Here is a 26,237-nt window from a genome sequence, read left to right on the forward strand (position 1 = left end):
TTATCAATGGCAATTTGAATGCACAGAGATACCGTGATGAGATCCTGAGGTCCATTGCTGTGCCATTCATCCGCTGCCATCACCTCATGTTTCAGCATGATAATCCAAGGCTCCATGTCCCAAGGATATGTACACAATTCCTGGAAGTTGAAAATGTACCAGTTCTTCCATGGCCTGCATACTCACCAAATATGTCAATCATTACGCATGTTTGGGATGTTCAGGATAAACGTGTACAACAACGTGTTCCAGTTCCCACCAAAATCCAGCAACTAATGCACAGCCATTGGAGAGGAGTGGGACAACATTCCACAGGCCAAAATCAACAGCCTGATCAACTCTATGAGAAGGAGATGTCGCGCTGCATGAGGCAAATGGTGGTCACACCAGATACTGTTTTTCTGATCCACACCCCTACCTTTTTTTAAGGTATCTGTGGCTAACAGGTGCATATCCGTATTCTCAGTCATGTGAAATCTATAGATATAGGGCCTAATTAATTTATTTCAATTGACTGATTTCCTTATACGCATGTTTGTTTATATTTTTGATCACTATAGATTTGTACAATATGTTACGAATTTGTTAAATGTATGGTATGTTAAAAATTCTAGCTTGTTAACGTTAGCTAGGGTTTAGAGTTAGTGGTTAGGGTTACATTTAGGAGTTAGGTTAAAGGGTTAGGGGTAGGGTTAGGTTTTGGGCTCCCGAGTGGCGCAGCAGTCTAAGGCACTGCATCTCAGTGCAAGAGGTGTCACTACAGTCCCTGGTTTGAATCCAGGCTGTATCACATCCGGCCGTAATTGGGAGTACCATAGAACGCACAATTGGTCCAGCGTCGTTCAGGTTTGGCCGGGGTAGGCTGTCATTGTAAATAATAATTTGTTCTTAACTGACTTGCCTAGTTAAATAAAGGTTACATTAACAAATTAAAAGTGAAGGGTTAGCTAAAAGGGTTAGGGTTAGCTAACTTGCAAAGTACTTGCGAAAGTTGTTTGTGATGAAATTTGAACTCACAACCTTTGGGTTACTAGACGTTTGCGTTATACACCCACCCATCCATCCACGCTGACCAAGTAACCATCTGTCTTATGTAACATATCATACTAAATGGAGTGTCTCGGATTTACATACAGAATAATACGAAATGCTCTGAGACCAGGTAGCATTTTGGTCTGTAAACATCTCCCATTAGACCTTAGCTGCAAACTGGCCTTTCTCCTATACAGATTCTCCTATACAGGCTCTAGTAGCTAGCAGGCCTATGCTGATTGGAAATGTATCACAAATGTAATATGAATCTGTATATATACGCGTCTAAACAGACCGGTATAAATATAAACCACTTCTAAGACATATTGGATAATATGGTTTAATGTGATATTCTGTGATACTGGTGATCAACTTCAAGGTTTATCACATCATCAGTAGGCCTGTACTGATCTCTGCTGGATTCCTTTAAATATTGCAATTGGCAGACAAAAAAATCTACATTTTGGAGCGATTGGAGTTGTGTGAACGCACATCACATTCAGTTGCATAGCCAACTGTTAATGTACAAAAATCGGATTTTGGAAATCGTGAGTTTATCCTCTTTTAATTTGACAATGTTTCAATCTGTGACGTAAAATCAGAGGTGTATTCTGTTGCAAAACGTTTCTTAGACGGAAGCAAACTGAAAGAAACGGGGCGGGATCTAGCTGAATTTGTCCAATAGAAACTGTCGTTTTACTCGCAAAACGGAACTGTTTGGACTAATGATTACACCGGATTACACTCTTGGTTTTGGCAGACATGAACAGTAGAAGGAGGAAGGAAGTGTTTATATCAGGATTTGAGTCATCACCTTTGAGCAAAGCATTATTGGGAACTCTTTCCGTAGTAATTTCTTATATCTGACTAGGTTTGTGTTGCCTCAAAGCTACAATGAGAACAATATTTATGTTGTTTATCGTGCTGGTTTATTTGTCTGGTGGTGTCAGAGGTGAGAGTTTTTGTAAAATATTATAAAAAGCTAGCTAGCTAATTTAGCGCTCAATCTGCTAATCTTAAATTGCCTAGACCAGGTGCATGCCATACCTCACCTCCTATATAACGTTACTTAAACAAATGTTTACCTTTATTGTACTGTTACAATAACTTTGAACAGCCAATCTTTGTTTTTATGTGTGTTTTTATGTGTGTACCGAGACTGGCTATACGTTAGATAATCGATTTGATCTGAGAGATATTGGAACATGACACAGCTAGCTAACGTTAGCTAGTTACCCCAATGACGTGGGCCAATTGCGTTACATAGCGTCTATGAATGGGTTATAGCAAAACTAACTACTTTTTAGCGCCTTTTGACAAAACACGGGTTGGGGCCAAACAGACTGAGTTAGTTTAGGGTACGTTCTTAAATTGACTCTGGCTATCTACTCCGATTTCAGAGCACTCTCGTCTGATGCCGTATGCCCACCAGAGGCACATGCGTTTTGCTGTATGTTTTTGCCAGATGTTTGAACTTGCTTCACAAGGCTTCAGAGCGGTTTGAAGCATGGATGAAATCATTTTCGCCCTGTTCGACCAAAGCTAATAATTAGAACAGATTAAAGATATTATCCTATTCACCTACAGTTTTTTTTAGGCTGGCAGAGCTACCAACAGGCTGGTAAACAGAAGGGTGCATTGCAACAATTCATCTAGTTTGTTTCTATTCTTCTGTCACACATCACTAGAGACATCAATAAATTGAACTGGTTGTTCACATATAGAGTACTGATTTCAAATCACTAGCTTGTCCTGCATGATGGCAGGCTAAATTGTGCACAGGACAGTTCTGTGCGTAATTAATTTTGCACACCATTCTGTTTGCTGGTTTCCTGAAAACTAGCCAACAGGGCGCACTACCCAAGTGTAGTAATGATGAATTGTCTGTCATTCTTACCTGAGACAACTTTCCAGTCGTTCAGCCGGTCTCTTCTCCAACTACACAATAGTCATAATTTGGCCTCTGTATGGTGTCATCCCCACCATGGGAACTTTTATGATCTTGCGTTTGTACCACCGCAAAGTCATGCAGCGCACAAGTTGAAAATATTGAATGCATGCGGTACACGGAATACACCACACCCTAGTGCGGCATCCCAAACGTAGCGTTGCAGACTGCTCCATTGACAATGAATGACGCCTTGATCACATCGACAGCATCATTACGCAAAATGGTACACAGCATCATCTGGATATGTGTGCAACAAAAGTTCAACATTTACCTTCTACCAATTCTGTCAAGCCGTTTGATAAATCCAACGTATGCACCACATGGAACAACTGCAGCTGCTTCTGCAACGCAAGGCAAACGTAACGTTTCATTGAAAATGAATGTACTTCTGGTGTACTAAAATGCAAAAACGCTGTTGGGGTGAATGAGACGTGACTTCCGCAGGAACGCAAAAAGTCGAACACATCTGCTGGACATGAAGCTTGAGTTAGGCTGGACAATAGAACGAGTCAAAATTCACCCAAGGCTGAAAAACGGCTTTAGAACGTTGGCTAAGCTGGACAATACAGTGCCACTGACACGGCCCGCTACCAAAACCTGCGGGCTCTCCTTCACTGCAGCCGAGGTGAGTAAAACATTTAAACGTGTTAACCCTCGCAAGGCTGCAGGCCCAGACGGCATTCCCAGCCGCGTCCTCAGAGCATGCGCAGACCAGCTGGCTGGTGTGTTTAAGGACATATTCAATCAATCCTTATCCCAGTCTGCTGTTCCCACATGCTTCAAGAGGGCCACCATTGTTCCTGTTCCCAAGAAAGCTAAGGTAACTGAGCTAAACGACTACCGCCCCGTAGCACTCACTTCCGTCATCATGAAGTGCTTTGAGAGACTAGTCAAGGACCATATCACCTCCACCCTACCTGACACCCTAGACCCACTCCAATTTGCTTACCGACCCAATAGGTCCACAGACGACGCAATCGCAACCACACTGCACACTGCCCTAACCCATCTGGACAAGAGGAATACCTATGTGAGAATGCTGTTCATCGACTACAGCTCAGCATTTAACACCATAGTACCCTCCAAACTCGTCATCAAGCTCGAGACCCTCGGTCTCGACCCCGCCCTGTGCAACTGGGTCCTGGACTTCCTGACGGGCCGCCCCCAGGTGGTGAGGGTAGGTAACAACATCTCCACCCCGCTGATCCTCAACACCGGGGCCCCACAAGGGTGCGTTCTGAGCCCTCTCCTGTACTCCCTGTTCACCCACGACTGCGTGGCCATGCACGCCTCCAACTCAATCATCAAGTTTGCGGACGACACTACAGTGGTAGGCTTGATTACCAACAATGGCGAGACGGCCTACAGGGAGGAGGTGAGGGCCCTCGGAGTGTGGTGTCAGGAAAATAACGTCACACTCAACGTCAACAAAACAAAGGAGATGATTGTGGACTTCAGGAAACAGCAGAGGGAGCACCCCCCTATCCACATCGACGGGACAGTAGTGGAGAAGGTGGAAAGTTTTAAGTTCCTCGGTGTACACATCACGGACAAACTGAATTGGTCCACCCACACAGACAGCGTTGTGAAGAAGGCACAGCAGCGCCTCTTCAACCTCCAGGAGGCTGAAGAAATTCGGCTTGTCACCAAAAGCACTCACAAACTTCTACAGATGCACAATCGAGAGCATCCTGTCGGGCTGTATCACCGCCTGGTACGGCAACTGCTCCGCCCACAACCGTAAGGCTCTCCAGAGGGTAGTGAGGTCTGCACAACGCATCACCGGGGGCAAACTACCTGCCCTCCAGGACACCTACACCACCCGATGTCACAGGAAGGCCATAAAGATCATCAAGGACAACAACCACCCGAGCCACTGCCTGTTCACCCCGCTATCATCCAGAAGGCGAGGTCAGTACAGGTGCATCAAAGCAGGGACCGAGAGACTGAAAAACAGCTTCTATCTCAAGGCCATCAGACTGTTAAACAGCCACCACTAACATTTAGTGGCCGCTGCCAACATACTGACTCAACTCCAGCCACTTTAATAATGGGAATTGATGGAAATTATGTAAAAATGTACCACTAGCCACTTTAAACAATGCCACTTAATATAATGTTTACATACCCTACATTACTCATCTCCTATGTATATGTATATACTGTACTCTATATCATCTACTGCATCTTGCCATCTTTATGTAATACATGTATCACTAGCCACTTTAAACTATGCCACTTTATGTTTACATACCCTACATTACTCATCTCATATGTATATACTGTACTCTATACCATCTACTGCATCTTGCCTATGCCGTTCTGTACCATCACTGATTCATATATCTTTATGTACATATTCTTTATCCCTTTACACTTGTGTGTTTTAGGTAGTAGTTGTGGAATTGTTAGGTTAGATTGTTAGATTGCCATTGTTACATAGTACAACAAAATTGGATTAGAACGTTCGGAAGGCGAGTTGGTGCCACAGTGCTCAATAGAACTAATAGGAGCTGGCAGGGTGAAAAATGCCCTTAAATAAGGCCTGTTTTTTTCTGTGATTACTTCAAAACTACGGCAGGCAGCTGGGATATATGGTAATATTATGAAACTGGGCTCCATCGCGGATGCAATGAACTACTTTTTATTAGAAAAAAGCATTGTTAAACATTTCATGTGTCCAGCCTACTTGAGTGTGCCAGAGTGATTTGATTTGAGTGTAGAATAACTGATGAGTTTACAACACCTGTTGAATATGGCTGGTATGAGTAAACACTGGCAAACAAAGTAATTATATTGTTGTTAGCAGCACAGTTAGTCACCAACGCTGTAGATAACATGAACCACATCTGCTATGGGTAGTAAAATGGCCAGAGTGAGGTGTTCTCTCATTTGTCTGGAAGTAGGTAGGTAGCAAGCAAGGTAGCCAACTAACCAGTTAGCTTGGGTGCTTGACTGCTGTTGTGAGGTTAGAACCCTCGATCAACCCTACTCCTCGGCCAGAGCGTCCAGTGTGCACTCTTAAAGCGAAACACTCTGAATTTAAGAATGGACAATCTGACAACACTCTGAATTTACAAACGCCCAGAGCGCACTCTGGCTCTACAGAGTGAATTTACAAACACACCGTTAGATTGTTGACAACATGTAAGCTCTATTTCCTGTCCAATGTTTATTGAAAACATAAATACATTTGCACAATGAGCACATGTCTCTAAAATACATTGTTACAGTTGTTAGTTAGCAAGCTAGCGAATTTTAGCCATATTAGCTTTGACATGAAATCAGTCAAAACAAGACATGATATCAATAACGAGCTGAAACGAGCAATTTACGATTTCCCACATGACAGTTTCTTGTCATTCTTGCTAGTAATCTGGCCAACCAGAATAACAACAACACGCTGACTTCTGCCCGATGGAAGCGCACATCATTTTTGTGAAGTCAGCTAACCCATCTGTATTATCTTCTGTCCGGTGTAAATTTGTTAACAGCCCAGACGCTCCTTCTGAACGTTAAAACGCATCGCTTGCGGTACGGTTTTGGAAACATTAAGGGATGTATCTTTCATATCAACAATTTTGAAAAAGCTAAAATTACTACATTATTTTATATATATTTTTGTATTAGACATATATTTTTTGTATTTTACCCCCTTTTTTGCCCCAATTTCGATCTTGTCTTATCACTGCAAATCCCCAACGGGCTTGGGAGGCGAAGATCGAGCCATGCGTCCTCCGAAACACGCCAAGCCACGCTTCTTAACACCCGCCAGCTTAACCCGGAAGCCAGCCACACCAATGTGTCGGAGGAAACACTGTTCAACTGACGACCAATGTCAGCCTACAGGCGCCCGGCCTGCCACAAGGAGTTGCTAGAGCGCGGTGAGCCAGGTAAAGCCCTCCCCTAACCCAGATGACCCTGGGCCAATTGTGCGCCGACCTATGGGACTCCGATCACATCCGGTTGTGATACAATCCGGGAACAAACATGGGTCTAGTGACGCGATTTTTTACGTTTCTAAACGTTAAAACACAGCGTCTGAATTGTACTTCACACGCAGGCAACCGTGTGCAATGCTAACTGCTGAAAACCCTGTGGAGAAGGGTTTTTGAAAGCTAGATTTGCTAGTGTCCTAATGTTATACTGAACTGGCTATTTAATCTGATCAAATAATTGTTGAATGGAGGGAGCCAGCTAAATCAGACACTATACTGCCAGTGCCACATTAGTTTTTTAATTCACATTTTGGTTTAAACACTCTGTACTCTGCTGCAGATTTCTTCCTCATATGTATTCGGGTGTGGGGTGCGCTCCAGGTCTTACTATAAATAAGTGCTGCGGTCAGTTTAGTTTTCACTAGGCAGTCCAGCAAATGTTTTTCAAAATGTTTGTTTAATCTGTTAAATCTATAGGTCTTCTTCAAGGAGACTCAACGGATCTGTTACCAAATTCTCCACCAGTAAGCAATATGCAGGCACAGATCATTTCTGCAAAGGACATGTCAGCACCAGGAGTATCTATTGGAAATAAACCAGGAGCGGGAGTATCTACTGGAAAGGAAAAGGAAACGACACTGGCACCAGTAGTCTCTCCTGAAAAGGAAACGGCATCAGCACCAGTAGTCTCTCCTGAAAAGGAAACGGCATCAGCACCAGGAGTCTCTCCTGAAAAGGAAACGACACTGGCACCAGTAGCCTCTCCTGAAAAGGAAACGGCATCAGCACCAGGAGCCTCTCCTGAAAAGGAAACGACATCGGCACCAGTAGACCCGGCTAGAAAGGAAACGGCACCAGTAGACCCGGCTGGAAAGGAAACCCACGGCACACGTGATGAGGCAGAGAGCAGTCACTTCTTTGCTTATCTTGTGTGCACAGCTGTGTTGGTGGCAGTGCTCTACATTAGCTACCACAACAAGCGGAAGGTACTTGGGCTAATATCGATTTACACATTACAGCTTTTGATTCTTGGTCATAATCTGGGTCATAATGAGCGTCTTTGAGATTCTCTATGTAATGAAAAGCGCTATATAAAATACATTCATTATTATACTGAACAAAAATATAAACGCAACCTGTAAAGTGTTGGTTTCATGAGCTGAAATAAAATAGCCAAGAAATGTTCCATATGCACAAAAAACACATTTCTCTCAAATGTTGTGCACAAATTTGTATACATCCCAGTTAGTGAGCGTTTCTCCTTTGCCAAGATAATCCATCCACCTGACAGGTGTGGCATATCAAGAAGCTTATTAAACAGCAGGATAATTACACAGGTGCACCTTGTGCGGGGGACAATAAAAGGCCACTAAAATGTGCAGTGTTGTCACACAACACAATGCCACAGATGTCTGAATTTTGAGGGAGCTCGCAATTGGCATGCTGACTGCAGGAATGTCCACCAGAGCTGTTGCCAGAGAATTGAATGTTTATTTCTCTACCATAAGCCGCCATACGTCCAATCAGCCTCACAACCACAGACCATGTGTAACCACCCCAGCCCAGGACCTCCGCATCCGGCTCCCTCACCTGCAGGATTATCTGAGACCAGCCACCTGCAGCTGATAAAACTGAGAAGTATTTCTGTCTGTAATAATGCCCTTTTGTGGGGAAAAACTCATTCTGATTGGCTGGGCCTGGCTTCCCAGTGGCTGGGCCTGACTCCCGAGTGAGTGGGCCAATGGCTGCTCCCCTGCCCAGTCATGTGAAATCCATAGATTAGGGCCTAATTCATGTATTTCAATTTACTGATTTCCTTACATGAACTGTAACTCAGTCAAATCTTGGAAATTGTTGCGTTTTTATATTTTTCTTCAGTATATGAATTAGTCCATAAAAAGATACCTCCAGAACAAGCACATCCAAGACACTAGTGATATGATTGTGTTAGCTAAAAACATGTAAGAGAACAGTCAATTAAACAAGTTGTGACACAGGCCTATTATTTTCTGTTTTTGTCAGATCATTGCCTATTGCGTCGAGGGAAAGAGGTCGAGATCGGGACGTCGGCCCAAAGGCGCAGAGTACACCAAGCTGGAACAGAATGTAAGTATGAAAAATATGGATTCCATAGTCAATTCAATCCCTTTTTATTGTTTTATTTATTGCTCTGTCCATACATGGAGGGTTCTGAATAAAGATATGACGCTCCCTATGTGTGTTGCAGGGTTTCAGAAGCAGATTGTATGTTGTTTCCCTGTCTGGCACTAATTTCGTTTATTTTCTTCTTCAGTAGTGAAGGTGCATCACTGTCATGAAGTCAATGCCAGAAAACTGTGGATATAGGTGTTAAGATGAAATAAGGCACCAAACTGATTCCTGGTGAAAGAAGACTTGCTTGGTTTAATCAATATTGATTTTTTTGATTTTTTAACAAATGGGTATTACTTAATAGATGTTTGTCTTTGGATGCTTATTGCATGACTATGCAGAGGATACTGTTGCTGAGAAAGATAAGCATGCTTGTGTTTGCACTCCTGTGTTATTGTGCTACTTTGGGGTGTCCTTTGTTTTCTCAGTCAGTCCATCTGACTGATATAATAACTTGATGTACTGACTCAGGATGATTTTTTTTGTCACAGAAGAAGTTATATTTTGAGGATTCCAACTGGTCCCTTAGTGTTTGCAAGTACTATTGGACAGTAGTTGGACACCTGCTATGATGACCACAATGTTGGCCAGATGAATGTAAAGGTACTTCTTGTATGTTTTGGAGTGTTGTATTTTCTTTTTAGCTTGATCCCTTCTGAGATGGCAGAGGAAAGGGGCGTTTTAGTTGCATTGTGTTGGTTGGAGTGTCAGTAAGTGAAAAACAGTGAAAGTGATTGTGTGACTGATAATGCATGTGGATGAATGATACTGAACTTAACCTAGGCCTAAATTCCAAATATATTAGAGCAGGGGTGTCAAAAGCATTATCTTCACGAGGTTTGGAGGGCCACACGTACAATGTTATATTTCCTAGCTGTCAGAATCTGAAAAAAATATTCCAATATCCATCAGTTTGGTAATTTTCGATGCTCTCTGACTGTCTAACATTCGATTAGATCAGGGTTTCCGAAACTGTCCTAGCCCCCCCCCCCCCCCCCCCCCCAAATAATGTTCCTTGAGTTTTGTAGAAGTTTAGAGTGACAAAAAGTAGCTAAAAGCCGATGTATGGTTAATCTGGCATCTGAATTGGCCGTAGAGCATTTACTGCGATGCGGTCTCTACAGAAGTCAGGGCATTCATAATTCTTGAGGAGCAGAGCAGAGTTGTTGTCAAGGAAGTGCGTTTGTATTTATACGGGATGTACCGCCCCCACCTACCATCAACCAATCATGTCAATGTGGAGCTGTACGGAGCTCCCAGCATTGTTACATGCGGCCTCCGGAGGCTCTGTACAGAGGGTGTGATGCAGCTGCGGCTCCTCTGGAGGCTTGCGGAGGCCGCATCGCCGCCCAGATTTTGTATCAATGCGGAGGGCTCCCTATAGCTTTGTATAGCTCTGCATTGACATGATTGGTTGACGGCAATGCCGGATCAACGGCTTTAACACTTCTCGCATGTCTCGCCATTGAGCAGAGCAGCCCAAACGGAGCCGTTGCTATGGTTACACATAATGAGCCGCCATGAGAATAGTGCATGCAGAGCGTGCTGCTTGCGCGCAGGGAGCGAGAGATGGACAGAGAGGAGCAGCTAATGGATTTACTAAGTGAGGAAGTTATTTCTGGTTTCGGGCAGGGCTGGGCCTTTAAATTTGGCAGAAGTAATTGGGCCGGGGCAGGGTAGTGCCTGAATGTGGCGGGCTTGGTTAGTGCTAAAATTCATGCACGTGCAGGGCTCTCCCGAGGATTAGAGCTATCTAGCATGTGAAGGGGGGCATTATGTATTTATGTTCTTTCTAAAGAGGGACAATATATTTTTTAATTTGACCTTTATTTAACTAGGCACGTCAGTTAAGAACAAATTCTTATTTACAATGACTGCCTACCCCGGCCAAACCCGGACGACGCTGGGCCAATTGTGCGCCGCACTATGGGACTCCCAATCACGGCCAGATGTGATTCAGCCTGGATTCGAACCAGGGACTGTGGTGATGCCTCATGCACTGAGATACAGTGCCTTAGACCGCTGCGCCACTCGGGACCCCAAAATAGCTGATCTGTCCCAAACTTTTCATGGTCTCAACAAAGCTGTCATTTGAGGGCTTTAGGTAGGATAGACGTTTTGACAAAATTAAGAGTATTGATTAACATTCCAAGGAATGTAGAAGATTGAAGAATATCAGATAATATTTTTAAGACTGAGCCAGTGTATATTTTTCATGTGTCTGCATCCTAAATGATCACTATATTTCTACCCAGGGCCTTGTTTCATAGAGATCTTTCTGTACAATGTGCTTTTCAATAGTCAGTTGAGTATATGGCAAATGGAAGTAGTCATTTTGCACAGATCCTTTTTGTATGCTGGACCAATTTAAGCTAAATTAGATTAGAAATGACATTTTATACTATACTTGCTGTGGTTTTGTCACTGTCACACAACAATGCAAATGTTTTTCTTTTTTGGTGGGAGTTGAAATGAATAAAATGTATTGAACAATATTCATTGTCATTTGAATGTATTTATAAAACCTTTCTACATGTGAACAATTCTTACCCTGGATGACACTTGAAGTTGTAGCCTTTACAAAACAGACAAACCTTTTTTTGTTTAGTTGTAAATCGTAAAGTGACATTGTACAACTAATTTTTATTTCTGAATCAAAGTTTACAAATACATTTGAGAGGACCACTTCCAACTCAACATACTGGATATAAAACAAGAGTATTAATGCATTTTTACAATGGGGTTGACAATCATTTTAACAAACAGTGCATGTCAAAGAGGAAGCATATCTTTGGTTTCCTCTTCATAAATGTCAGGTATTTCACCCATGGGGGACGTGATCATTGTGACCGTGGCACAACCACGGAGCTTGCGTTCATACTGGATGAGTTGCTTCCAGAATCCACTGTTTGGTCTAATAATAGGTCGACAAGATTTGACCTTTTTGTGGGCCTCCAAAAGTGTAATTCCATGGTACTTCATTAGATACACCAAGCATAACGTAGCTGAGCGACTCACACCTGCATTGCAGTGAACCAATGTGTGTCCACACTGCTCCCCAACGAGCTGGATTTTATCTGCTACCTCGTCAAAGAAGTCGCTCAGAGGAGAAGATGGAGAGTCTGTAACAGGTATATGGACATATTCCACCTCTGCAGTGGAAGTGTTTGTGATGTTTTGTGTGGCATTGATGATGCAGGTGATGTTGAAATGAGATATGACAGCCTTATCATTTGCAGCTCTGCCGTTGCTGAGGAAAAGGTGTTCGGTAACTTGACACAAACCTGCAAGTCTCTGTTCACCAGACTGATGCATTGAAACAGGTTAACCAAAGGAAGTACGTAGGCAGAGTTGTGTGTGGACCATGGATAGCTGACTGGCAGACAAGATGACACTTAAAATAGATGGGAGAAAGACACTTGTTAGGCAACAACACATGAATTGATAGAATAATCTGGCTGCATTCCAAGCACCTGCAGACTACTTAACACAAATCTAAAAGCATTGGCTTGGTGGAGACATGGGTTCCATCTTCCACAAATCTCCCTATATAGTGCACTACTTTGATCAAGGCCCATAAGGCTCCTGTCAAAAGCAGCTACCTATAAAAGGCAGCTAATAGGGTGTCATTTGGGACGCAACCATGGGCTGGGTTAGGGGAAGTTTCCACTATATTTCTTAGACCAGTCATTTCCTTTCAAATGATTGAAGGGAAGTAAATAAGTGTGTCATGGCCATATGTAGCGGACATCACGCTGCCTGCTTAGCAAGTACTGCCTTCTCCTGATTAGGCTCACGCTGAGGCTTGAAACCAGGACCTCTGCCATGTTAGCACGTGACCGCTCGCCCGAAGTGTCTTACCCGTTGTGCTTTGCAAAAAGCTAGTTATTCGGCAGTGCATGTGGACATCCCCATGTGCTACATTCACCCCTCAAACTTACTCCACAGCAATCCCAGCGTTGAGCTGAGAGCAACTGCAGATTGGAGTCAAAGCGCCATTCGTCACGCAGCTTGCAAATTCATGTAGATCTCTCACCGTTTCGTTCAAGAAAGTTTTTGCAACAAAACGGCGTAATGAATACGTGCCAGGTGTTGAACATCACAGGTAGGCCTACCACATAGGGGGCCTTTCTTTGCAGCTGTGCCTTAAAATGGGCAGCACCATTGTGGGCTTTCTCCATTTTTAAAGTAGTCAAGGGTGTTTACTGCCACCTGAAGTGTGTTGTCTGAACAGGTATAAAAGACAAGGTTGCTGATTTACTGCCCTCTTCAGTTATGGAACGTTTACTCAGGAGTATAATTAATTGGCTGATCCCTCCTGATGACCTGGAGGGAATTATGTGATTCTTCCTTAACCCATAGGAAGTCCCATCCAGTTGACTACTTCAAAATGGTTAAAGTCAAGTCCAGAGACATCTCACTCACTTTTTTTCTGGTTCATATACAGCACGTGTCAAACTCATTCCACGGAGGGCTGAGTGTCTGTGTTTTTTTTGCTCCTCCCTTGTACTTGATTAATGAATTAAGGTCACTAATTAGTAAGGAACGCCCCTCACCTGGTTGTCTAGGGCTTCATTGAAAGAGAAAACATATACCCGCAGACACTGGGCCCTCTGTTGAATGAGTTTGACACCCCTGAACTAAGCAGACCAGACCCAGCTGCTATCGCATTGGTGCCTTAAGCCAGGGTTTCCCAACCCTCTCCTCTGGCCCCCGCAGACTTTCACATTTGTGCTTTAAGCCTAAACTGGCAGACCTGACTCAATTAGTCAAAGGCCTGATGATTAGTTGGCTAATTGAATCAGGTGTGCCAGTTTAGGGTTTGAACAAAAATGTGAAAGATCATGGGAGGGGGGCCCAAAGGAGAGGGTTGGAAAACTCTGCCTTAAGCAGACAAGTGTATTTTCTTTTCAATGGTAAGCAGCCTGAGTAAGACATTTATCCACCAACTTTGACAAGTCTTCAATGGCACTGCCCATGCTGAAACAGGCTTTGGGGCACTAGAGCTAATCTTGTACTAGAGCTGTGGAAGTCGGCCTTAAAGTATATATGTTGCGACTTTTTAAACAAGATTTAGGAACTCAGTCGGGGTCTCAACTTATTAGTTAGAATAGACTACACAAGGTGCAATTTCGACATGTGGTTATGGTCTTATGTCAGTCACTCAACAATCTTTTAGATTGGTAAATTAGTCTAGCCATCTATCTAAACTAATAATTATGATGCCATGGAGTAATTAGTATTAAATTATGGCCGAATACCGACCAGGCTTGGGACCCCCATTGATTTAGTAACTCATCTCAGATAACATTAACATGGCAAGTGTAGAATTTCAGGAAATTAGCTTTAACTGATTATTTTATCACCACGTTCGAGGGGATTGGACTGAGCAGAATCACTAATAAACAAATCCACTGACCTTGCATTCCAAATACTAAGAAAATGTATGACTGACCTCATAATAATTTGTGCAACGAGTCTGAAATATTTAGTTAACTGCCTGGAACGTAGCCAGAATCTCTATCCCCAACCGACCGGCTGACTGCGCGATTCCTTTTTACGTCGTTTGTCATCTGCGTCCAACTGGAACGTATGCAGCCCGCTATACACACACGTGTCCCCCGGCGACCGCCTCTGCATAAAACATGCTCCATTCAATTGCAAGGGCGTCGGTTGCCCCTTTAACGAGCTTTAATGGGGAGCCGCCGGGGGGATGGAAAAAATATCTCCATGCAGCTAATAAAGCCAGCCAGTTGCTAGGAAGCAGCTAATCAACAGCAACTTGATCATAGCTCTGTTTATTAAAATAGTTCAATACATATGCCAAAATATCCTTTACCAATTATAAACATTGAAAACATAAATACAACCCACCTCAATTCAGTGCGCGGGCTCACATTCTTTTCAGGAAGAAGCAAAGTGATGTCTGTTTATTTTCATCAGCTACGGAATCCCGAAGTGACCACATCTTACAACGCGTTTCTTTTAAAGGGATAGTTCACCCAAATTACAAAGTGTTGTGTGTGATGAATGAAGTAGATCATGTAGACATTTTAGCATAAGTATAATACAGGAAGGTCCAATTTATAGTATAATATTTACACATGTATCATGGAAGGGGGGATTGGGGGGCAAGTGTTTAAATTGTACAGTATTAGCAATAGTTAAGTCTGGTAGCAACAGTTGATATGTGTGTATATGTATATACAGTACCAGTCAAAAGTTTGGTCACACCCACTCATTCAAGGGTTTTTCTTTCTTTTTACTATTTTCTTCATTGTAGAATAATAGTGAAAACATCACAACTATGAAATAACACATATGGAATCATGTAGTAACCAAAAAAGTGTTAAGTAGCCACCCTTTGCCTTTTTGACTTGAATTTATCCTCTGCAACAGAGGTAACTCTGGGTCTTCCTTTCCTGTGGCGGTCCTCATGAGAGAGTTTCATCATAGTGCTTGGTGGTTTTTGCGACTGCACTTGAAGAAACTTGCAAAGTTCTTGAAATTTTCCGTATTGACTGACCTTCATGTCTTAAAGTAATGATGGACCGTTATTTCTCTTTGCTTATTTGAACTGTTCTTACCATAATATGGACTTGGTTTTACCAAATAGGGGTAACTTCTGTATACCACCCCTACCTTGTCATAACACAACTGACTGGCTCAAACACATTAAGAAGGAAAGAAATTCCACAAATTAACTTTTAACAAGGCACACCTGTTAATTTAAATGCATTCCAGGTGACTACCTCATGAAGCTGGTTGAGAGAATGCCAAGAGTGTGCAAAGCTGTCATCAAGGCAACTTTGAAGAATGTCAAATATAAGATTCTTCAGATTCTTCCAAAACACCTTTTTTTGGTTACTACATGATTCCATATGTGTTATTTCATAATGTTGATGTCTTCACTATTATTCTACAATGTAGAAAATAGTAAAAAATAAAGAAAAACCCTGGAATTAGTAGATGTGTCCAAACTTTTGACTGGTACTGTTTGTGTGTGTGTGTGTGTGTATATATGTGCATATAATTGCTTTCTGTATGAGATTAAGCTCTTATTTAGATTAGGTTATAAGGGGTCACAGACAGGAGTGTGCTTACATTTAATTTCTCCATGGCGCTGTGCAGGCAAGGCTATTAATGTGATAATTTCAGTTTTTCTTTTACCTAACTGGACACTGGGTTTACATTGTGGTATAGGATAGGCCCCGTATTTACAGTATGCTTCATTCTATTCTATTCTAGCTCACCGCAGAGATGCTGTTGTTGTAGCCCATTTGCAAAGGTTGGGACAACGCATACAGACACGTTTCGATTACAGAGGGGACGCAGATGGTGGAGGAGACCTACGGGCATTCTGTCACGAGTTTGTAGTAACAATAGGACGTATATTTATGGCAGCTGGAGTCCGTAGCCTACATGCGCTTGCATATAAAATACAGACATCTGCATACTGGTTAATCTCATGCCATCCAAACACTCCTTTGTCCAGGCTTCTGTCTTTTTATTTACTCTCTTTTAACCGCCCATCAGAGGCAGCTGCTCGCCATTTACCAGACCTCTGCTCAAGCAACGTGACGCACTCCACAGCACGTCCTCATTTTAGAGGAGATCGATGCATGGGTAAGTTGGAATATGTTTTTGTGCACTGCGCATCACAAAACCATTGGTAAGGATTCGCTTTTAATTTAGAATATCTACACTATATGATTGATAATTTTGCACATCTCTCATCCTATCCGAAGGGGATCGGACAGCTCGAGCGCTTCATCGCAGCCTTACTGACTGACACAGATGCTGCGAGACTGGTGCATTGTGGACCGGTGGTCAAACTTACATCATTGCAAAAGGTAGGAGACCACTGACCGATTTTCTGATATTCGTTTAATAACATGACATTTCATTCTACATTTTAATATGTGATTAGCTTCCAAGACCGTAGCCTCAGACATACAATTGTTGTCCCATTTACATCATGCGCAGGAGAACATAGGGTATAAATAAGATGATTAAAACAATCATAATGTATGGTGTTTAATCATTCAAGCTGGGTTTGACAAATCGTCATTGCGAGGTTCATTTTGAAATTACGTTTTATGATGCGCTCGTGTAGTACGACAGTTTTATAAGAGCTAAATACCCTTTCAACACCCATTTCAGTGAAGTTTAAAGGCAAACGCCTAATACAAGCAGACACGCACACACAAAGCTCCGCAGGACCAACTAGTCTAACCCTACATTAATAATTGAGACATTTGAATGCAGCAACAGCGCAGTGAGTGTGAGTGAGCCACCACAGCATCCTATGCCTTGTCCGTTTTGGCAATCTGCTGTTCCATTATGGAGTTTAAAAATGTAATCATAGGATAGGAATAATCAACATGTATTTTTTTTGGGGCAGACATTCATGCTCGCAGCCCCTCTATGGCATCAGCATGTGATGACGCAGGGGTAGTGTGGATCAATCTAGTTTTATTACAAACAGTTCTTATATCCCCCTGTCCACCTCCACTGCTGCTGTTTACATAGTGCTGTTGGCTAATGGATGCCCTCTGTATACAGTGGCCAAACCCACAGCCCAGCTGTCGGAATGCAAGACCCCATGATGACTGGGGTTCCCTGGTGTCCCTGACTGACTGGTGAATACAGGAGTAGGGAGAGACAAATGGGTATGTGTCCAGTATATCCTCATACTGTGGAGGGGGTTCTTGTAAAGGCAGAGGTTTAACAGCCGTTATTGATGGTAATTCTGTCTTGTGTGCTCCATTCCGTGATATTTTTCAATGACTATTGTTGGTATTAGGGGAGCTGTCGTAACAAGTTATTCATTTAAATTAGGTTAGTTCAAAGTAAAAAAATTCAAATAAGTTAGAAAAAAAAGGTTATTCAGGTCCATTAGATACTGTTCCTCAACGCCTATGATTCTTGGTGATTTTGCAGATTAATTTAGTAACCCTGGCCTACTGCAGTTCATAGTATCTATTGGTAGTAGTCAAGGCCAATGGTCCAGCACGTCCTTGGTAGGGTTTTGGGGACAGGTGTTCCAGGGGGTTGCGTTCCACTTTCTGCTGCTCTCTGCTCTGTGTTTATCTCCAGATATATCCTGAGGAAGATGCTGGGATGGTACCAGCCCTCAGAGCCTATTTAGACGAGTCAACGACATGTCCTGACTGACAAGGCTGTCAACAAAGCTGTTTTTAAACAGGTAACACTATTTATCAAGCTAATGTAGATTTCCATTGAAGTCATTGACTAAGAAGGCACAATTATTTGCTAAATGACCTTGTTAAAGAGACCAACTGGTAACCTATACTGAGGTAGACTGTTTTCTCTGTTCTCTAGATATGACTGAGGCTTTGTTAGGCGTTTGAGCAATGAGACATCTCGTTACACACTGGTTCAAGGGCCTTATACTCACACAAAGAACAGTGCTACATTGAGGTTGTGCTGTACAGTATCTCCTCGTGCTGAGAGAGGGGGTATATGTAAGGGATTAGTTTAGTGTGTTTATACAGTTGAAGTCGGAAGTTTACATACACTTAGGTTGGAGTCATTAAAACTTGTTTTTCAACCACTCCACAAATTACTTGTTAATAAACTATAGTTTTGGCAAGTCGATTAGGACATCTACTTTGTGCATGACACAAGTCATTTTTCCAACAATTGTTTACAGACAGATTATTTCACTTATTATTCACTGTATCACAATTCCAGTGGGTCAGAAGTTTACATACACTAAGTTGACTGTGCCTTTAAACAGCTTCGAAAATTCCAGAAAATGATGTCGTGGCTTTAGAAGCTTCTGATAGGCTAAGTGACATAATTTGAGTCAATTGGAGGCGTACCTGTGGATGTATTTCAAGGCCTACCTTCAAACTCAGTGCCTCTTTGCTTGACATCATGGGAAAATCAAAAGAAATCAGCCAAGACCTCAGAAAAAAAATTGTAGACCTCCATAAGTCTGGTTCATCCTTGGGAGCAATTTCCAAACGCCTGAAGGTACCACGTTAATCTGTACAAACAATAGTACGCAAGTATAAACATCATGGGACCACGCAGCTGTCATACTGCTCAGTAAGGAGACGCGTTGTGTCTCCTAGATATGAACGCACTTTGGTGCAAAAAGTGCAAATCAATTCCAGAACAACAGCAAAGGACACTGTGAAGATGCTGGAGGAAACAGGTACAAAAGTATCTATATCCACAGTAAAACAAGTTCTATATCAACATAACCTGAAAGGCCGCTCAGCAAGGAAGAAGCCACTGCTCCAAAACCGCCATAAAAAAGCCAGACTATGGTTTGCAACTGCACATGGGGACAAAGATTGTACTTTTTGGAGAAGTGTCCTCTGGTCTGATGAAACAAAAATTGAACTATTTGGCCATAATGATCATCGTTATGTTTGGAGGAAAAATGGTGAGGCTTGCAAGCCGAAGAACGCCATCCAAACCGTGAAGCACGTGGGTGGCAGCATCATGTTGTGGGGGTGATATGCTGCAGAAGGGACTGGTGCACTTCACAAAAAAGATGGCATCATGAGGAAGGAAAAGTATGTGGATGGAAAATTATGTGGATATATTGAAGCAACATCTCAAGACATCAGTCAGAAAGTTTAAGCTTGGTCGCAAATGGGTCTTCCAAATGGACAATGACCCCAAGCATACATCCAAAGTTGTAGCAAAATGGCTTAAGGACAACAAAGTCAAGGTATTGGAGTGGCCATCAGAAAGCCCTGACCTCAATCCTATAGAAAATCTGTGGGCAGAACTGAAAAAGTGTGTGCGAGCAAGGAGGCCTACAAACCCGACTCAGTTACACCAGCTCTGTAAGGAGGAATGGGCCAAAATTCACCCAACTTATTGTGGGAAGCTTGTGAAAGGCTACCTTAAACGTTTGACCCAAGTTGAACAATTTAAAGGCAATGCTACCAAATACTAATTGAGTGCATGTAAACTTCTGTGTTGATCCTAACTGACCTAAGACAGGGAATTTTTACTCTGATTAAATGTCAGCAATTGTGAAAAACTGAGTTTAAATGTATTTGGCTAAGGTGAATGTAACCTTCCGAATTCAACTGTATATTAATCCACCGCATTTTAACAGTGCAGTCGACCTATACTGCCAGAGAAAGAAGGCGGAGAACAAAACAACCTGAAAGCAGAACCATAACTAAATCAGATTAGTCTAATCTGCTTTCATGGCTGATGAGTTTTAATATCTGACATGTGCCAGATCGGCCTATAAAATGTTTGGTTGGGTCAGGTCAACCAAGAGCTAGAGAGAAATAGAGGCTGCATTTGGAAGGGTAGTCTACATATGTGGTTTACCAAGGTAACACATATGTCCTGGAACTGTAGTAATTCTTAGAATCCTGCCCATTGGCAAAAACCTGATTGCACACACACAAGCCCTCTTGCTTATGACTTGAAGTTTGTGACAAAATGAGTGACATTTCATGTTTAGACTGAAACAGTAAAGTGCAGACTAAATGTCTGTTCTCCTCTTCACCGTAGCACCATGTCAGCCTGAACCAGTGCCTGCTTCTCTGCTCCCTCCATTTGTCTTAGTTGAGGTGTCCTCAGTAAAACTGACACAATGACTATTTCTCCGAGCCTGTCAAACTGTCTACTACTCAGTTCATCATCTTCATCTTTCTCTGCTGCTCAGTTTTCTACACACCTTACTGTGTTGTGTAGAACAGAACTCAGTGACTGTGTTGTCATGTCATTCCCTCTGCAGTTGTCAACGCGGTTCATCCTTACCGAACTGGGACTGGAACTGGGACCTATGGCTTTCACCCACTGAGAAAGGGGCACAACATTGGCATTCACCCACTGCTGATGGGGCACAGCCACACTTCTTTATCTATCAATATGTGTTAGAAGTGTATCACCTTGCTGTGATTATTTGGATATTTTACTTAGCCTACTTAAAATGGAAGTATCATTGGCACATTGCTGGTTTCCCTTTAACCTTTTACTGCAATGAGCTAAATCAGTCACAGTGTTTCTTGGTTGTCTTAAACAAATCTACTATGAAACAAGAGTATACACCTCACATACATGGTTATGGGCTTAAAAAAAGACCTGTACCATATCAGATATACATTTGAAATGTATTCAAGTTTGAGTTTGCATCCCAATATTACAGTTTATATACATCAAAGAAGACTGAAACATTACAAAACCATAGAAACACAGAATTTTCGGCGGGTTTTTGAAATAATGTTTATTAATGATGAAAGATATGAATAACATTCCACCCATGAGTCCACTAGAGGGCGATTTGGTAATTTGACTGCAGGAAAGGGCTACTTGTAGTCTTTTGTGCCACATTGTTCAGGACTTTATTGGATAGGACCACATTTCATGCCATAAGAGAGACTCATAAGGGGTGGAGTTGTAGTGTTGTGTGTCTGACGCTTTGGTGCTTTGCATTTCCTTCCTCGAAATACTGTTTAACTGAGGGATGCTTTCTCTCCCCTCCTTTGTAAAATAACTCTAACACGTTCTGATCCCCTTCCACACTGTTCAGCTGATCAAAGCACTGACACTGCAGTTGACTAACACCTCTCTCTGATGCCTGCTTCTCCTCATGCTGTCAGCACTGTCCTTTCTCTTGTCTGTAACCTTGGCAACACTTTAACGCCTTACTCACCTCCTCCAATCTCTGACGTCTAACATGACTAACAAGATTGAGTCTGCTGAGATGGCCTTGCTGTTAATTTCAATGATGTGCTCCTAACCAAGCTAGCAGGGAGCACACCCATGACAAGCCTGTGCGGATGGTTTGGTAACATTAGTCTACCCTAACGTTACACACTGTAGTATCTCTTGACTGTATAGTGCTTACTATTGGACTGTGTAGTATACTGGCGAATACTACACTCCACATTGTAATATCCCTCTATCGTGTACTGCTAACTATATATTTTTTAAATATACTGTAGAATACTATACTACACACCGTAGTATCCCTCGATCGTGTGTAGTGCTTACTATATATTTTTTTATTGTATACTGTATAATACTAGATTAAATAATACAGCATTATCTGCAAAAAACACTAGTAAATACTACAGTAATGTCCACAAAAACAGTAAAAAAAAAAAAAAAAACTATAGTTATACTAGATTATTTTAATTTGCATATGCTTCACATTCCCATCCCCCATACAGTGGTGTAAAGTACTTAAGTAAACATTTTTGAAAGTACTACTTAAGTAGTTTTTTGGGGTATCTGTACTTTACTATTTATATTTTTGACAACTTTTACTTTTACTCCACCACATTCCTAAAGAAAATAATGTACTTTTTACTCCTTACATTTTCCCTGACACCCAAAAGTACTCGTTACATTTTGAATGCTTAGCAGGACAGGAGAATTGTCTATTTCACAAACTTATCAAGAGAACATCCCTGGTCATCCCTACTGCCTCTGATCTGGCGGACTCACTAAACACATGCTTCGTTTGTAAATTACATCTGAGGGTTGTAGTGTGCCCCTGGCGATCTGTAAATAAAAAAAAACAAGAAAATTGTGCCGTCTGGAATTTTACAATATTTTTATTTTACTTTTGATACTAAAGTACATTTAAAACCAAAAACTTTTAGACTTTTACTCAAGTAGTATTTTACTGGGTGACTTTCATTTTTACTTGTCATTTCTTTTAAGGTTCTTTAGTTTTACTCAAGTATGAACATTTTGTGCTTTTTTCATCATTGCCCCCATATCTCAATTTGTGCTAACTATGAGTGAGATACTTACATGCCATGTATAGACTATATATTGTCTTCCCTACAGATTGTAAAAAAGAACAGATGCTCTGAACTATCTGATCAGACTCCAGTTCTACCTACCTACCTACAGGTTATGGAACATTTGCTATTTTTGCCCAGCAGGTTTCCTCAAGGAGAAATCCTCCATTTCTATGAGCCTCTCCCGAGTCCAAACATGAGTTTGCAGTGATGGGTCAAGATTGTAAGTACCAATTGGATGTCACGAAATTGGGGCGAAAAAGGGGTAAAAAGTACAAAAAAATACCACAAAAAACATAGTAAATACTAGAACAATATCTGTAAAAACTACAGTAATTACTATAGTATATGCTATAGTTTTTACTATAGGAATATTTTCAGTATTTATACTGTAGTAAGCTTTACAGTATACTAGAGTTATGTCCACAAAAACACTACAGTAAAGTCCGCAAAAACACTACAGTGAAAACCTATAGTATACTTCTGCAAAAACTACAGTGAATACTATACTATATTAGTCATGTCCGCAAAAACACTGCAGTGAATACTACAATATACTTCTGCAAAAACACTACAGTGAAAACTATAATATGCTTCCGTAAAAACACTACACTGAATACGATAGTATATAAATATAGGAATACTACAGTATTTAGAGCATAGTATACTATAGTATTTTTTAAATATGTCTTCTTCTTTTAATCATGTCACCCACTCCACCCTGCCCCTTGGTGAGATCAAACAGCATCTTGTAGGCCATGCAGTATATTGTCTTTACTTCCTGAGTCATCCTGAGGATACATCCTTTAGTCCTTGATCGTATGACATTTTACTAACCTTGGGCGATCCCACGCCAGTGGGAGCAGAAAATATTTTTGTTATCTCAGATTGTTCTTGCAATTCTCACATAGAAACTTCATTGGGAGGAAGGATGTTTGAAATGCTTTTATTTGTATCACAAACTGTTTGAGAGAATCATGACGAAAGTAGCCATTTTAAGCCTTTTTTTTTTAGACCTATACATGCCTCCTGTAAGACGTATGATCTGTGAACCGTACATCATACAGATATCTTAGTCATATAAAATCAAATGTTTTTTATTTGTCACATGTGGCGAATACAACAGGTGTAGACTTTACCTTGAAATGCTTACTTACGAGTCCTTTCCCAACGATGCAGAGGTAAAAAGTAAGAAACATTTGCAAAAAAGGAAATAGTCACACAAAATAACAAAACTATATACAAGGAGTACCGGTACCGAGTCAATTTGCAAGGATTACGAGGTAATTGGGGCAATATGTACATGTACAGTTGAAGTCGGAAGTTTACATACACCTTAGCCAAATACATTTAAACTCAGTTTTTCACAATTGCTGACATTTAATCAGAGTAAAAATTCCCTGTCTTAGGTCAGTTAGGATCACCACTTTATTTTAAGAATGTGAAATGTCAGAGTAATAGTAGAGACAATGATTTATTTAAGCTTTTATTTCTTTCATCACATTCCCAGTGGGTCAGAAGTTTACATGCACTCAATTCGCATTTGGTAGCATTGCCTTTAAATTGTTTAACTTGGGTCAAACGTTTTGGGTAGCCTTTCACAAGCTTCCCACAATAAGTTGGGTGAATTTTGGCCCATCCCTCCTGACAGAGCTGGTGTAACTGAGTCAGGTTTGTAGGCCTCCTTGCTCGCACACGCTTTTTCAGTTCTGTCCACAAATTTTCCATAGGAATGGGGTCAGGGCTTTGTGATGGCCACTCCAATACCTTGACTTTGTTGTCCTTAAGCCATTTTGCCACAACTTTGGATGTATGCTTGGGGTCATTGTCCATTTGGAAGACCCATTTGCCACCAAGCTTTAACTTCCTGACGGATGTCTTGAGATGTTTCTTCAATATATCCACATAAAGAAGCCATCTTTTTTGTGAAGTGCACCAGTCCCTCCGGCAGCAAAGCACCCCACAACATGATGCTGTTAACCCCGTGCTTCATGGTTGGGATGGTGTTCTTCGGCTTGAAAGCCTCCCCCTTTTTCCTCCAAACATAACGATGGTCATTATGGCCGAACAGTTCCATTTTTGTTTCATCAGACCGGAGAACATTTCTCCAAAAAGTACCATCTTTGTCCCCATGTGCAGTTGCAAACCGTAATCTGTTTTTTAATGGCGGTTTTGGAGCAGTGGCTTCTTCCTTGTTGAGCGGCCTTTCAGGTTATGTTGATATAGGACTCGTTTTACTGTGGATATAGATACTTTTGTACCTGTTTCCTCCAGCATCTTCACAAGGTCCTTTGCTGTTTTTCTGGGATTGATTTGCACTTTTTGCACCAAATTACATTAATCTCTAGGAGACAGAACGTGTCTCCTTACTGAGCGGTATTACGGCTGCGTGATCCCATGGTGTTTATACTTGCGTACTATTGTTTGTACAGATGAACGTGGTACCTTCAGACATTTGGAAATTGCTCCCAAGGATGAACCAGACTTGTGGAGGTGTACAATTTTTTTCTGAGGTCTTGGCTGATTTCTTTTGATTTTCCCATGATGTCAAGCAAAGAGGCACTGAGTTTGAAGGTAGGCCTTGAAATACATCCACAGGTACACCTCCAATTGACTCAAATTATGTCAATTAGCCTATCAGAAGCTTCTAAAGCCATGACATAATTTTCTGGAATTTTCGAAGCTGTTTAAAGGCACAGTCAACTTAGTTTATGTAAACTTCTGACCCACTGGAATTGTGATACAGTGAATTATAAGTGAAATAATCTGTAAACAATTGTTGGAAAAATGACTTGTGTCATGCACAAAGTAGATGTCCTAACTGACTTGCCAAAACTATAGTTTGTTAACAAGAAATTTGTGGAGTGGTTGAAAAACGAGTTTTAATGACTCCAACCTAATTTTACTTCCGACTTCAACTGTAGGTAGGGGTTAAACGTGACTAGACAATCAGGATGGATAATAAACAGAGTAGCAGCAGCGTATGTGAAAGTGTGAGTGTGTGACGTCAATATGCGTGAGTGAGTGAGTGTATGTAGTCAGTGTGGGTGGAGTCCAGTGAGTCTGCATAGTGCCGGTGCAAGAGAGTCAGTACAATTAAAAAGGGGCTCAATGCAAATAGGGTAGACATATTATTAACTGTTCAGCAGTCTTGTGGCTTAGGGGTAGAAGCTGTTCAGGAGACGTTTGGTCCCAGACTTGGCGCTCCGGTACCACTTGCTGTGCGTTAGCGGAGAGAACAGTCTATGACTTGGGTAGCAGGAGTCTGGCTTATTTTTAGACATTGTAACAATATACTCTTCAAACCATGTCGAATTTCCAGAGTGGGCTCTATCATACTTTTAATGATATGACCCATTTTTATACATAGATATTGACGTAGTTCACTAACCAATTCCAGTCCTC

At 41.7% G+C, this 26,237-nt stretch overlaps 2 protein-coding genes across 4 annotated transcripts; one reads left to right on the forward strand and one right to left on the reverse strand.

The window, feature by feature from the left end:
• The first annotated feature begins 1,795 nt into the window (after positions 1-1,795).
• Positions 1,796-10,977, forward strand: tgoln2 (trans-golgi network protein 2). 2 transcript variants are annotated; one of them, XM_038964879.1, is made up of 4 exons: positions 1,796-1,984; positions 7,399-7,907; positions 8,944-9,027; positions 9,215-10,977. In XM_038964879.1, exons 1-4 carry the CDS (start codon positions 1,927-1,929, stop codon positions 9,215-9,217), a joined length of 654 nt encoding a protein of 217 aa, XP_038820807.1. In that variant the 5' UTR covers positions 1,796-1,926; the 3' UTR covers positions 9,218-10,977. The 2 variants fall into 2 exon arrangements, with proteins under 2 accessions (XP_038820807.1, XP_038820882.1); XM_038964954.1 differs by having other exon boundaries at positions 9,218-10,977.
• Positions 10,978-11,673: 696 nt separating this feature from the next.
• On the reverse strand, positions 11,674-14,995 carry zgc:153044 (uncharacterized protein LOC751678 homolog). 2 transcript variants are annotated; one of them, XM_039002324.1, is made up of 3 exons: positions 14,528-14,976; positions 13,001-13,046; positions 11,674-12,466 (listed from the first exon to the last, which is right to left on the reverse strand). In XM_039002324.1, the coding sequence occupies exon 3, from the start codon at positions 12,385-12,387 to the stop codon at positions 11,845-11,847; it is 543 nt and encodes a 180-aa protein (XP_038858252.1). In that variant the 5' UTR covers positions 12,388-12,466; positions 13,001-13,046; positions 14,528-14,976; the 3' UTR covers positions 11,674-11,844. The 2 variants fall into 2 exon arrangements, with proteins under 2 accessions (XP_038858252.1, XP_038858242.1); XM_039002314.1 differs by lacking the exon at positions 13,001-13,046 and having other exon boundaries at positions 11,732-12,466; positions 14,947-14,995.
• Between the last annotated feature and the right edge of the window lie 11,242 nt (positions 14,996-26,237).

This window comes from Salvelinus namaycush, chromosome 1 (genome assembly GCF_016432855.1).
Source record: "Salvelinus namaycush isolate Seneca chromosome 1, SaNama_1.0, whole genome shotgun sequence".
NCBI lineage: Eukaryota > Metazoa > Chordata > Actinopteri > Salmoniformes > Salmonidae > Salvelinus > Salvelinus namaycush.

Bases quoted from the DNA above. Each gene is read 5' to 3' on its own strand.
- tgoln2 (XM_038964879.1), top strand. From the start codon at position 1,927: ATGAGAACAATATTTATGTTGTTTATCGTGCTGGTTTATTTGTCTGGT. The intron at 1,985-7,398 runs GTGAGAGTTTTT...TTAAATCTATAG, and splicing joins TTTGTCTGGTGGTGTCAGAG to GTCTTCTTCAAGGAGACTCA. The intron at 7,908-8,943 runs GTACTTGGGCTA...TGTTTTTGTCAG, and splicing joins GCTACCACAACAAGCGGAAG to ATCATTGCCTATTGCGTCGA.
- zgc:153044 (XM_039002324.1), bottom strand. From the start codon at position 12,387: ATGCATCAGTCTGGTGAACAGAGACTTGCAGGTTTGTGTCAAGTTACC.